Raw genomic sequence first — 13104 nt, forward strand, 5'->3', positions numbered from 1 at the left:
TTGGGGGCATGCAGGCCGGCAGGCAGAGTGGTTAGGGCCAATCAGGCAGGCAGGCAGGTGAGTGGTTAGGAGCCATCAGTCCCAGATTGCGAGAGGGATGTCCAACTGCCGGTTTAGGCTCAATCCTTGTGGGACATTCCCCAAGGGGTCCCAGATTGGAGAGGGTGCAGGCCAGGCTGAGGGACACCCCCCAACCCCATGCACAAATTTTGTGCACTGGCCTACTAGTCTACTAGTCTAATAAGGGTAAAGGAAGGAATCATAGTATTGCTAATCTTGAGGAAAGAGTTTCTGTGTACAGATCAGTGTCTTTGAAGTGTTTTTAGAAGAGTGTTGTAATTTTAATGTGACTTAGATTCCAACTGTAAGACTTGAGCCCTTGCTGGAGCCATAATGACAAAGATAATAACCCCAGTGAAATACAGGACTCAAAATAAACATCCACAGTGTAGAACATGATTCTCCACAAGGGCAGTTCTGCCTCCCAAGGGTGTTCAGTAATATGTGGGACATTTTTGGTTTTCACCATGACTGATGGGCAGGGGAAACCACTGGCATTTAGTGGGTGGGACCAGAGATGTGAAACATCAATGCCACCCAAGAAGAATCATGCTGACCACCTGCCAGTCGTCCTCACTTCTCCCACTGTGCCCACAGGTACAGTCAGGGATGACAGTAAGCAATACAGAGCCACAGATTCATGTTTGTCATTTAATTGCATTCAGTTTACTGATTTTTCTTAAAGCTCTTCCCACAAAATAGTATCATTTTCATCATTAGTATGTGATTAACAAAGCAAAACACTGCTTTGTCCAAGTACTACATGACGTTACAGGGGACCTTGAAGATATCCTATATAATAAAAGCCTAATATGCTAAGTGTGTGGTCGTCTGTCCATCCGTTCAACCAAAGAATAATATGCTAATGATATCCCAAGGCTGCTCAACTGCTCGCTATGATGTGCACTGACCACCAGGGGGCAGATGCTCGGTAGGTTAGCTTGCTGTTGGGTTCCGGCTGATTGGGACTGAGCAAGACGGGCCGGACACACTGTGGAGCCCTCCCACATTCCCTCCCCAGCTGGTCAACCTCCTGCGTCCCTCCCTGGCCCTGATCATGCACCAGTGGGGTCCCTCGGCCTGGCCTGCACCCTCTTGCAATCTGGGACCCCTCAGGAGATGTCGGAGAGCCGGTTTCAGCCTGATCCCACAGGCTAGGCTGAGGGACCCCATTGGTGCACGAATTCATGCACCAGGCCTCTAGTTGTTATATATTCCACACAAACAGTTTGAATATGTTAGGAGAAGCAAGCACTTGAACTCTTGTACTTGACTTGGCCTCTCCTGGTGGACCTCAAGCTCCTGGAGGGCAAAGTGGCTCCTAGCTCTTCTTTTCATTGTCAGAGACTGGCACAGTATGATGCATAGTATGGCACTGAGAAAGGTGATGTTGTTTTTTTACTTAGTGTTCAGTGGTGACACAGTCCCTAACTGTACTTTTCTTAAAGCTGTGGTCCCTGGAGTCCATAAATCTGGGTTCATGTTCTAGTTTTGCTACTTAATAATTGCGCTTTGTGTTGCTTATTTGACCCTGTGCCTCGTGCCTTGGTGATCTTGTCTGTGAAACCCTACCTCTGAGGGTTGAGATTAAATGAATTAATACATGTAAAGCCATTGGAACAGTCCTGGTACATAGTATACATTAAGTATTAGTTGTTATTAACATTAATTTTTTATATAATGTTACCGAAGACTCCTGAAATATTGTTATAGTTCTGAGAATTAAATAACAGTATTTTTGAGACATTTATGGAAGTTTTGTTTTTTTTTTAATTTAGGTACTGTTATTAGACACCAAAACTATATTAGCTTGACAAGCAGTTGGTTGTAATTTTTTAATGTATCAATATCTATACATAGTTATGATTTCATTACATGGTCACATTAAAATAATGTACTCAGAAACCATCTTTTATGTTTAAAACTCAGAGAAAATGCAAAGTTGCCAACATGTCAGCTGATATTACATTTTAAGGACTGAATAATTTGCATGAGCTTACGAATTTTATTTTCTGATTAAGTATTCTCTAAAGTAGTAACTCAATAGTAATTGCTTATTTAAACCAGCTGTACCTGGTGTTTTGTAGCAATAGGGGTTTCACATAAGGGCATTTTTCAGTGACTGAAGTTTATTCCTTTAATTCTCAGGATGTTCTTGTTTTTCAGCCATTTTTATGGAAATATTTCTGAATTACATGTCACCTTTCCCTGACTGCTCAAAATTGGTTATGCAGCTGAGTGAACCAAAGGGCATAAGAAGCCATTACAATCAACATGACATACTTCTCAAAGCTTACATTTTGCTACAAGATTTAAGGGGAGGTTGCACGAAAAGAGGGGAACCAGACATTTAAATTAAAATCACATATATTTGGATCAGGATGTAAAATTCATAGAAATGTTTAAAGTAAAATGTGAAACTTTAAAGAATGTTCAGGGTTATGGAACCTGGAGATTACATCCTTCTCATAAAAGGTGCTTCAAGGAGAAGCAGTATAACTCTGTGTAGTTAACAATGTTTCACATTTTAATGAAACTGTGCCCTTGGGGTTATTCTACTGGTGAGGCTGTTTGCAGTTCTTTAAAGTAGACTCTGTTGGCAGTTTTATTGACTGCCTCCCTGTCAAACCTCAAAGAGAAGTCAGCTCTTAATCCAGTCACTCTCTCCATGTATGCTTCAGTTTTCCTGTTCTTCAGTGCTTCTAATTGTGGTATCTAAAAATTTCCAGAAGTTATTAGTGGAACATGAATGATAAAATAGTGAACATCACTTTACACAAACACACATCCATGTTCTTAGTAAGAGTAGGAAGGTGCCTGCCTACATTTCCTTCCTACAGGGAGAAAAGCAGCAGAATTCCTCCCTCCCTCTTGATAGAGGACTTTCTGTTATTGGTGGTTGTTTTGCTCTCTGTTGTTTTTATTTTAAGACTTTCACAAACAGCAGTGTGGTGGTTGCCAGCGGAAAAGGGTGCGGGGAGAAGGGAGGCCTAATATATAGTGACAGGAGACTTGGCTTTGGGTGGTGGGTATACAGTGCAATAGACATATCTTGTAACATAGAAACCCACACCTGATACCTGTATGTTCATGTTGACCAATGTCACCCCAGTAAATTTTAAAAATTAAAAAAAAAGATTGAACTAAAAAGAAAAGACTTTCAGAGCAATTTTAGAGCTTTTGGAGCAAAAATATTGAGGGGGCCCTACAGAGATTTTTCATACACCTCCTGCTCCCACACATGCATAACCTGCCCCATTATCAACATCCCCCACCAAAGTGGTACATTTGTTATAATTAACAAACCTCTGTTGGCACCTCATTACCATCCAAAGTCCGAAGTTTACATTAGGGTTCATTTTGGAAGTTGTTCATTCTATGAGTTTGGACAAATGTATAGCAATACATATCCACTGTTAGTATCATGCAGAGTATTTTCTCTGCCCTAAAAATCTGTGTTCTGCCTGTTCATCTCCCCCACCACAGTCCCCAGCAACCATTAATATCATTTTTTTTCAACCATTAATCTTTTTACTGTCTCCCTAGTTTTGTCTTTTCCATAATGTCATATAGTTTGAATTGTATGTACATAGCCTTCTCAGATTGGCTTCATTAATGTAGTAATATGCAATAACATTCTTCCATGTCTTTTAATGGCTTGACATTTTAGTAGTAGGTAAGTTTCCATTGTTTTGATGTAGCACATTTTATTTATTCATTTACCTACTGAAGGGTATATTGGATGCTGCCACGTTTTGGCAATTAAGAATAATTATGATGAATATCTGTGTTCAGGTTTTTGTGTGGATAAAAGTATTCAACTCCTTTAGGTAAATACCAAAGAGTATGATTACTGTATTATATGGTAAGAGTATGTTTAGTTTGTCAGAAACCACCAAACTGTCTTCTAAAGTGTCTATACTGTTTGCATTTTCACTACCAATGAATAAGTGTTCTTGTTGGCCCACATCCTCATCAGCATTTGGCGTTGTCAGTGTTTGGGGTTTTGGCATTCAAAAAGATGTACAGTGTTATCTCATTGTTGTTTTAATTTATATTTCCCTCATGACATGCTGTGCAGCATTTTTTCATATGTTTATTTGCCATCTCTATATCTTCTGGGAGGTTTCTGTTAAGGCCGTTGGCCCTCTGTTTAGTACAATTATTAGTTTTCTTAATTGTTGAGTTTTAAGAGTTCTTTGTATATTTTGAATAAAAGTCATTTATCAGATAATATATATATATATTTCTAATCTGTGGCATGTCCTTTTATTTTCTTGATTGTGTCTTTCAAAAGCAGACATTTTTAATGTTAATGATGTCCAGATTTTCAATTATTTCACTCATGGATCATACCTTTGTTCTTGTATTAAAAAGTGATCCAAACAAACGCAGGGCCATCTATATTTTTCTTGTTTTCTTCTAGGAGTTTGCTGATTTTGCATTTAGGTTTGTAATCCATGTTGAATTAATTTTGTGAGAGTGTATGATCTGTATCTAGATTAATTTTCTTTTTCATGGGGATGTCCAGTTTTTTTCAGCACTATTTGTTGAAAAGACTGTTTCTACTCCATTGTATTATATTTGCTTCTTTATCAAATATCAGTTGACTATTTATGTGAGTCTCTTTCTAAGCTCTATGTTATATTGCATTGATGAAGTTAGCTATTCTTTGCCAATAGCACACATGCTTGATTACTGTAGTTTATAGTAAGTCTTGATGTCAGGTAGTGTCATTACTACAGTTTTTTTCTTCTCCTTCAATATCAGAACTTTAGAATCAGTTTTATGATAACCACAAAATAACTTGCTGGGATTTTGACTGGGGATGCACTGAATCTATAGATCAAGTTGGGAGAACTTTTCTTTTTCACTTTGAGTTTCTCCCTGAATTCCTATAGATTGAGGCTTCTGGAAATATGGATAAGCAGGAAAGGATTCTATTGCTCACATACTACAATCCTCATATAAGCTTTTGTTTATTATTTTGAAGGAACAATGGTACAGATACTACATAATGAATGAACATAAATCATTTATACTTATCCTATAAATAATGTGTGTGTGTAAATGTTTTTCTAATGGATATCTTCTGAATAACATTCTGTATAGGCCATTTTTTAAAGATTTTAGATTGTGTTTTGTTCACAAATTAATATAAAGAAAGAAGTAGGAAGATAATAGTTAATAGAAAGGAAAATACACTTAGAACATTATATTTTTTGTGGTAAAATTTTTATAAGTGCCCTTCAGTAATTTTCATGCATTTAGAGGGAAATGTTGAGCCTCTAGGAGCCCTCCTCATCATTCATATAATATGTGTATCTATCTTGTTCAGATATGAAAATTCATTAAATAAAAATCTTGTTAGAAATATAAAATTGACTTTGATTATCTCCTAGATTGTCAGAAATCCCATCTTAGTAGTAATTGGAGAGTTTTTTTCTTGTCCTGTTTTTCATAATATCTTGCCTGGGTTTGAAATTTCTTAACAAATGTTTTTCCATTTCCATTATAATAGATCTTATTAAAGCTTTTATAAAAAGTCACTCTTTAAAAAAAAGGTATGGATAAAATGAAGTGACTAAAATAGAATGAGCTCCTGATTATTATTGGTAATTGCTGAGCATGCTGAGGCAGGCTTTTGACTACTTTACTTTTTGGACCTTTTCTATCAGAATGTTCTGTTAAAATTATAAATTTGGATCTCTCTATTCACTATGGTAGTCATTAGCATCCCATTCTAAGTGCTAAAGAATTCTGTAAGTTTTGTCAGAGAAATAAAGAATAGCATTTATGCATTTCAGGAAGCAACAGCCTGGGAATAGTTGGTGACTAGGTAGACATAAAAAAATCAAATGTGGTCTTTAAATCTCTAGAGCTCCAGGATTCCAGTTTGTTAAAGCGGTACTCATCAGCTACTAGTGTTAAAGAACTTGTAAAAAATTGTTAGACTCACATGCTGGTATGCTGATAATACAGGTTCCCAACTTTTGTATTTTGAAAGGAGTTGAAATGAAAAAAAAAAAAAAGACAATCTATTCTGAAGTTCTAAAAGAAAATATATTACTAGAAAAAACTGAATGTTACCCAAAATCAAGATAAAGAAATAGAATTATACAAATCAGCTATCCGGTGACTTGAAGTCATGTCTCCATTCTTCCCAACTCTTGCAGTTACCTCTATATAAATGAATTTTAATATTGTGCAATAAATTCTGTCCACATCCTATTTCCTATGTTTTACCAGTTAACTTTTGCATAGTTTTCTATTTCGTTATCTTAACTTAATAAAGTGGATAGCTTAAGATGAAGGAGTAACAAAAAAAGGAATTCACTTAAGGCAATGGCAAAAAGGACTGGATCCTTTTAAGAATGCCTTAATGAAGAGTGTTCTAAATAATGAGGAGAAAAACAAATGAAATAAAACACAATTGAAAAGACAGTAGCAGAGTGCCCAAACTAGGAAAAGTTTGACAATATACATTCTCCTAAACTCATGAACCTACTCTTGCTCTTAAACTACTTTTCTTCATTTTTGTGCTAATGGTCAGCGTTATTAATAGCAAATAATCCAAGCAGCATTTCTATTTGACTTTTGAATGCATTGTAAGTATTTAGTCTAGAAATAATCCATTTGTTTAGGTATTTGATTTTGTCACTATTGCTTTGTTTAGGCCTGGTAGTGAGAGGAATTGTGGAGGACAAAAAAGGAAATAGGAAGGGTGAGAACATTTTGTTTAAAGATATATCTAATAGAGTTATCTTCTCGCAGTGAAAATGAGCAAGCTTTGACTGGAAGTATAATAGGTAGCATCTGTCACTTCTATATCAAAAATAGTCAGTGTTCCTAACTATGTCATCCAAATAAAAATTAAATGTTTTATAGCAGCTTATTTTATCATATTTCATTTAATTTTATTAACGCATAAAGTCTCCACGAAACAAATTAACCTTATTCTGTAATCCACCAGAAACAATAGCAATAGGCAGTGATTTGTGCATGGCATTTAAAGTTTTAGCTGAAATTTAAATCTTACATATAGGAAATATGTGCAAATGAAGTCAGATTATACATTTAATTATGTGGTTATGTGGTTTTCTTTTTAAAAAAATCTTATTTATAATCAGTTGGCTCGAAACCTTTATCTTGACAGCTACACTTGAAATTCACATTCCAATCAAGTATATCCCTATCAACAAAATGGTTACCTTTTATTATTCAAAATTTAAATAAAATTTTCCTGTTCTCTACTCAAGATGTTTTAGGTATATATCTTAAATCTGTATTTCTAGACAGAATAAGAAATAGTAGTTATTCTGAGGAATACAGAACAAATCAGTAAGAGGTGATTAAATTAGCACAATCTTAGAATTTAAGCCTGAGGATGGATTCCAGTATTGTTGTTTGTTGTTGTTTATCCCCCCAAGCTCCCTTTATCACCTGTCAGAAGTAGAGAAAGATAAATGACTTAAGTGATCTATGGAAGAAGAAGGCAGAGTGAAGGGCTAAGAGGAATGTTTGTGGAATCTTTGAAGAGAATAGAATCAGTAGACTAAAGATGACTGGATACATCCCTTTGTCACTCCTATTGACTACCTATAACAGGTAAATTATGATACTTTAGAAATTAAAGTTCTTTACAGTTGACTATTGAATGTTCAAATATTATATAGAGACAGGTGTAGTTTAAAGAAGAAATAATTTGGATATACATTAAATCAATCTGTTTTGCTTCTCTGTTTTCAGAAGGGAAAAATGGCTTTCCTTTCTTTTCTGTAAGTTGAACTGATAAGTTTGATGTCATGAATTTTTAATGTCTCACCTAAACATTTATTTATGAGCTGGGGTGTGAAGCATTGTGTTAGGCTTCTTTGTTCCTTAGACTTTCAAGTAGGAAGGAAATAAAAATGGTAATTATTCAAATAAATTAAAAATGACCCTTTATGTGCCCACCTACTAAGAATTTTTAGAAATGTTCATAGTTAGCATTGAATTTTATCAGCAATAAAAGCTGACGCAAAGACTCAATCCTCTAATTGCAGAATTGTTCATAGAGATAGCTGTGTTCAGCAAAGAATAATGCATTATTATCTAAAGGGCATTGCTAAATTATCTACTGTGCTTTAGGAGAACTTGGAAAAATGAATAAGTTATGGTGAATTTAATTCACATAATCAATAAAGATAAAACATTCTTGTCCCTCTACATACAGATCAGTTCTCCCCAAAATTATTCTACCCTAGCCAACTTACAGGTACTGTAATGCTTCAAAATGAATTAGTTCTTCAGAAGGACAGTCCATAATCACCTTGAGAATATAATATGAATTGTGCTAAGTGAGGTCTGCTTCCAATTACAATCATAGCTGTAACACAGTGTGCTTGTCTGGAAATATCTACAAGTTCAAGGTTGTTGCTGCACCACACACATTGGTTTGGGTGTCTGTCTCAACGACTTTCATTATACCCTTTCCATGTCTAATAATTCATCCACTTCAAATAAAATCCACCCCATTATTTAAACATACCAGGAACTTGGTAATTACTTAAATATTATCAATTAAAGTGGAAGTCAAGTTCTGATGGTAGTGGGCTGTTTCAGGTAATGAGGGAAATGGGAAGATAGCTGTGGAAGAAAAGTTCTTGGAGGAACATACGTCTTGCTCAGTAGCCTTGGCAGTGTGTGCACCTAGCACTGAAAATTTTCTCTGCAAATACCTAAATTAGTGAAGTGCAATTGTTGTGTTTCTTGGAATAGGAATAAATTGTTTGGGGTAGGAATTGTGTAAATAGCTTGCTTCTTGAGTTTGTTTTTTTGTTTTGTTTTTTTGTAAAGGAGAATAACCAGATCAACAAAGTATTTTTATCAGTTAAATCTTGCTAGTTCTCAGAGAATGTAATTTATCTTAAAGGGAATTGTGGAGAATTAGCTGGCTGTGTTATCTTCTGATCTGAAATGCTATGACACTGTGATGCACATATCTTTAATCAGGAATTATTTTTGTTCTATGATCATTATTTGATAGCTTTAATTCCATAAGGTTCAATCAAGTTCATGACCATATTACGGCCCGATGACTTTATGGGTGGAATTGTTCTTTTGTTAAGAATCACTGACTGCATTAAAATCAGTTTATAACTATACAGTTTCTACTATTTTCTCTTTCAATTTAGTAACAATTGAAGATATTTTGTCTTATCACATATAAGAGATATAAAGAGAATCTTAAAATTGCTAAAAAGAATAGGTTCTTAAAATTGTCATGAAGTTATGTCTAAATGTGTTAACCTTTTAAACATTATTTGGCATTAATTGAAAGAGACAAAGACTTGAGATTTTAGTAATTTCATGACAGTATTCTGGCATATCTGAGGTATGGTCTTCTGTTTAGGCACTCAACTTTATTTAAAACCTTTACAAGGGGGAACATAACACCCCACTTCTTGAGTGTGGTCTGTGCATAATTACTTTCTTGCAAAGAGTACAGTAGGGAAAGGGTGAGAAAAGAGAGTAACTTTATAGTTTACAGTGAAGAAACAATGACAGTTAATGTTAATACATCACCCAGATAATCAAGATCAACATCAGCACTGATCAGTCCTATTGATAGTGTGGACCTTTGACATGAAGTGGTTCAAATGTTACTTTACCTCTGTTGTCTTTCTTATCAAACCAACAACCCCTGTCTAATCATGAGAAAAACATAAGATAAAACCCAATTATAGTGAGTTAGAAATAAATTTTTACATAATGTAACTAAGTGTGGATATGAACACAAATTTGTCATCCCATCTCAGTTAGATAAAGACAGAATGGCTAAATCTTCCTCAATGTCACTAGATTTTGAATTAAATTGTCAATTTTTTTGACATTGACTACTCTTCTAAAGGTGAGTAATGCTAGAGGAGAAATGGCTTAGCAACAAGCTTAAACTCTTTATAAATACTAATATTAGGAAACAGGTGAATATCAAAGCACACTAGATTGATGCAGTGAGTGTAAAAATTAAGCCTACATCTCCAACAAGCTAGTTAACACCCTTGAAAAGGAAACTGCCTAAATTTCAGAACAGATTGTTGTTTGTCCCAGTGAGGCCACTTGATTAATTAGTATGGCTTTTGTACCAAGTAGCAATCAGGTTATTTCACATTAACAAAAACAACTTCCAAAGCAGAAAGTGTAATATACATAGAAATAGAAGTACTTGTTATTGGCTTTTTGATGCTATCTACCAGACAAAATGGAAAACCCGTAGTGGCATAGAAATATATTAGTTTTTAGCAGAAGCACAGACTTTTATAGATTTAGTTAATCGATTTAAAAAAAATAACATTTAACTTGAAAATTCATTTTCCATATGAAGGCTTGGGAAGAAAATACTTGGGCTCAAACCTGTTTATTTTAAATACACAATTTTTTAAAACCCTGCCTGATTTAATTGGTTTGTAGGAAAGTAGACTACATACTGGATACATACATATTTTATATGGAACAAAATAGTTTCTAAGTTCTACTATGTGCTATAAATCAAAGACCGAAGAAAATTCTATAATACAGATAACCAAGAACAATGTGTATTACTTCATTGTGTGTTTCTCCTTTCCTCTAGAACAATGTCTGCATTCAATTGTTTTTAAACTACGCTTTTGCTGTTCTTTTTTTCCTCAGGCCTTTTCTGCAATATGTAGGAGAAACTTGTCTATTTATTCTTTATATAATAGCACCCTTGAGGGACAGTGTGAGCTCTTTCCATCTATTAATCAGAGTTAACTAAGTGAGTTTATTTCAGCAGATGTTCAAATGCCAGACACCTTCTCAAAGCCAAATGTCTTCCTTTTGAAAAGCATTCACTTTACACATCAAATAAACAGCATTGTTATATTTTTTTATCCTAGTGTGCTGACAGGCAGAATTCACCGGTCACCTCACCAGGGTCATCTCCCCTTGCACAGAGAAGAAAGCCCCAACAGGACCCTCTGCAGATCCCACATCTTAGCCTGCCGCCTGTGCCTCCCCGCCTGGATCTGATTCAGAAAGGCATCGTTCGTTCTCCCTGTGGCAGCCCAACTGGTTCGCCAAAGGTAAATCGATTTTATGAGAAGCAGATAGTGATTTTACATGACAGTTATTGATTGCTCAGCTTCTTTTAAATTTCATTTCTCATATTTCTTGTGCTCTTAATTGTTCCTGAACAATTTTAATAGGTTTCTCATTTTGTGTATTGTGAACTCACTGTCATATTCCTGGCTTTTTTATTATAAAAGTTGCATAATTATTCAGAGAATACATGTCTGTAACAGCCCACTGACTTGCAAAAATAAATAGCAGAGTAAGTACAGTTATTCTATAAAGTGGATTTAAAAGGTCATTACATGTATTAAAATACTCTTATCAAATGATATTTTATATTCAGTTTCATAGTGTCATGACAAGAAAAATGTGACGGGAGTATATTTGCATAAGGGCTTAAGGTGTGATAAATTATCACCCATGTTTCAAGGTGACTCAGAAGAGGGAATTATATGTACTTTTTATACCCGAAGCAATTAATTATAAAGAATTACATTATTTGCAGAGTAATTACATTACTGTTTAATATTAAGGACATAGTTCTAACTCAGTAAATCTAAGCCCACAGTTTATTTTAGTTCTTTGCAGTCTGCAGATATTTTTCCAAATTTGATAAGGGCATATTTTGCTATCTTAAGTACAAGATTTAAAAATTTCCATTTGGCATTATGCTTTGCAGTCTAAATTAGTTGGAAGCACAATATTTCATTAATATTTGATTTCTCTATATTACAGTTAACTTGGTTTTAAGATCATATTAAGACTTCTTAGGATGTTATTTAGGCAGAGTTATGCAAACAAACAATACATTCCTTTTCTCTTAATATCAAAAGCATAAATCAGCCCTGGCCTGGGTATCTCAATGGGTTGGAGTGTCGGCCCCATGTGCCAAGATTGGGGGTTGGATTTCTGGTCAGGGCACATACAAGAAGAAGAAAAAATAAAAGGCATCCAAATTGGAAAAGAAGTAGTAAAATTGTAATTATTCAAAGATGACATGATATTGTACATAGAAAACTCTAAAGACTCCATCAAAAAACTACTAGAACTAATAAATTGATTCGGCAATGTAGCAGGATACAAAATTAACACCCAGAAATCTATGGCTTTTTTATACACCAAAAATGAACTCACAGAAAGAGAAACTAAAACAAACAAAAAAAACAAAACAAAAAAAAACAATCCCTACCATTGTAATAAAAAATTTAAGATCCCTAGGATTAAATTTAACCAAGGAGGTAAAGGACCTGTACTCAGAAAATTACAGGACACTGAAAAAAGAGATAGAGGAAGACATAAACAAATGGAAGAATATACCATGTTCATAGATTGGTAAAATCAACATCATTAAAATGTCCATACTACCCAAAACAATCTATAGATTCAATGCAGTCCCCATTAAAATACCAACAGCATACTTCAAAGACCTAGAATAAACTCTCCAAGAATTCACATGGAATTAAAATAGACCCCGAATAGCCACAGCAATCCTGAGAAAGAAGAACAAAGTTGGAGGGATCACAATACCAGATATCAAGCTATAGTACAAAGCCACTGTTCTGAAAACTGTCTGGTACTGGCACTAGAACAGACATATAGACCAATGGAACAGAGCAGAGAACCCAGAGATCAACCCAAGCCATTATGCTCAATTAATATTTGATAAAAGAGGCAAGAGCATACAATGGAGTCAAGACAGTCTCTTCAATAAATGGTGTTGGGAAAATTGGACAGATACTTGCAAAAAAATGAAACTAGACCACCAACTTACACCATACACAAAAATAAATCAAAATGGATAAAGGACTTAAACGTAACACAGGAAAACATAAAAACTAAAAGAAGCCATAGGCAGCAAAATAGTAGACATTTGTCCTAGCAATATCTTTACCGATACAGGTCCTAAGGCAATGAAAACTAAGGAGAAAATAAACAAATGGGACTACATCAATATAAAAAGCTTCTGCACAA

The 13104-nt window shown here is 34.8% G+C and overlaps 1 protein-coding gene across 6 annotated transcripts in view; it reads left to right on the forward strand.

The window, feature by feature from the left end:
- The window catches only part of CBLB (Cbl proto-oncogene B, E3 ubiquitin protein ligase), a 231067-nt gene that overhangs the window by 158282 nt on the left and 59681 nt on the right, over positions 1-13104 (forward strand). For all 6 annotated transcript variants that reach the window (XR_001364241.1, XM_005877423.2, XM_005877425.2 and 3 more), the window contains exon 11: positions 10959-11144. Coding sequence is in view for 5 of the 6 variants with exons in the window: in XM_005877423.2 (XP_005877485.1) it covers positions 10959-11144 (186 nt within the window). In the remaining variant the exon portion in view is untranslated. The remainder of the gene's footprint in view (positions 1-10958; positions 11145-13104) is intronic.

The sequence above is a fragment of the Myotis brandtii genome, unplaced genomic scaffold (genome assembly GCF_000412655.1).
Source record: "Myotis brandtii unplaced genomic scaffold, ASM41265v1 scaffold519, whole genome shotgun sequence".
NCBI lineage: Eukaryota > Metazoa > Chordata > Mammalia > Chiroptera > Vespertilionidae > Myotis > Myotis brandtii.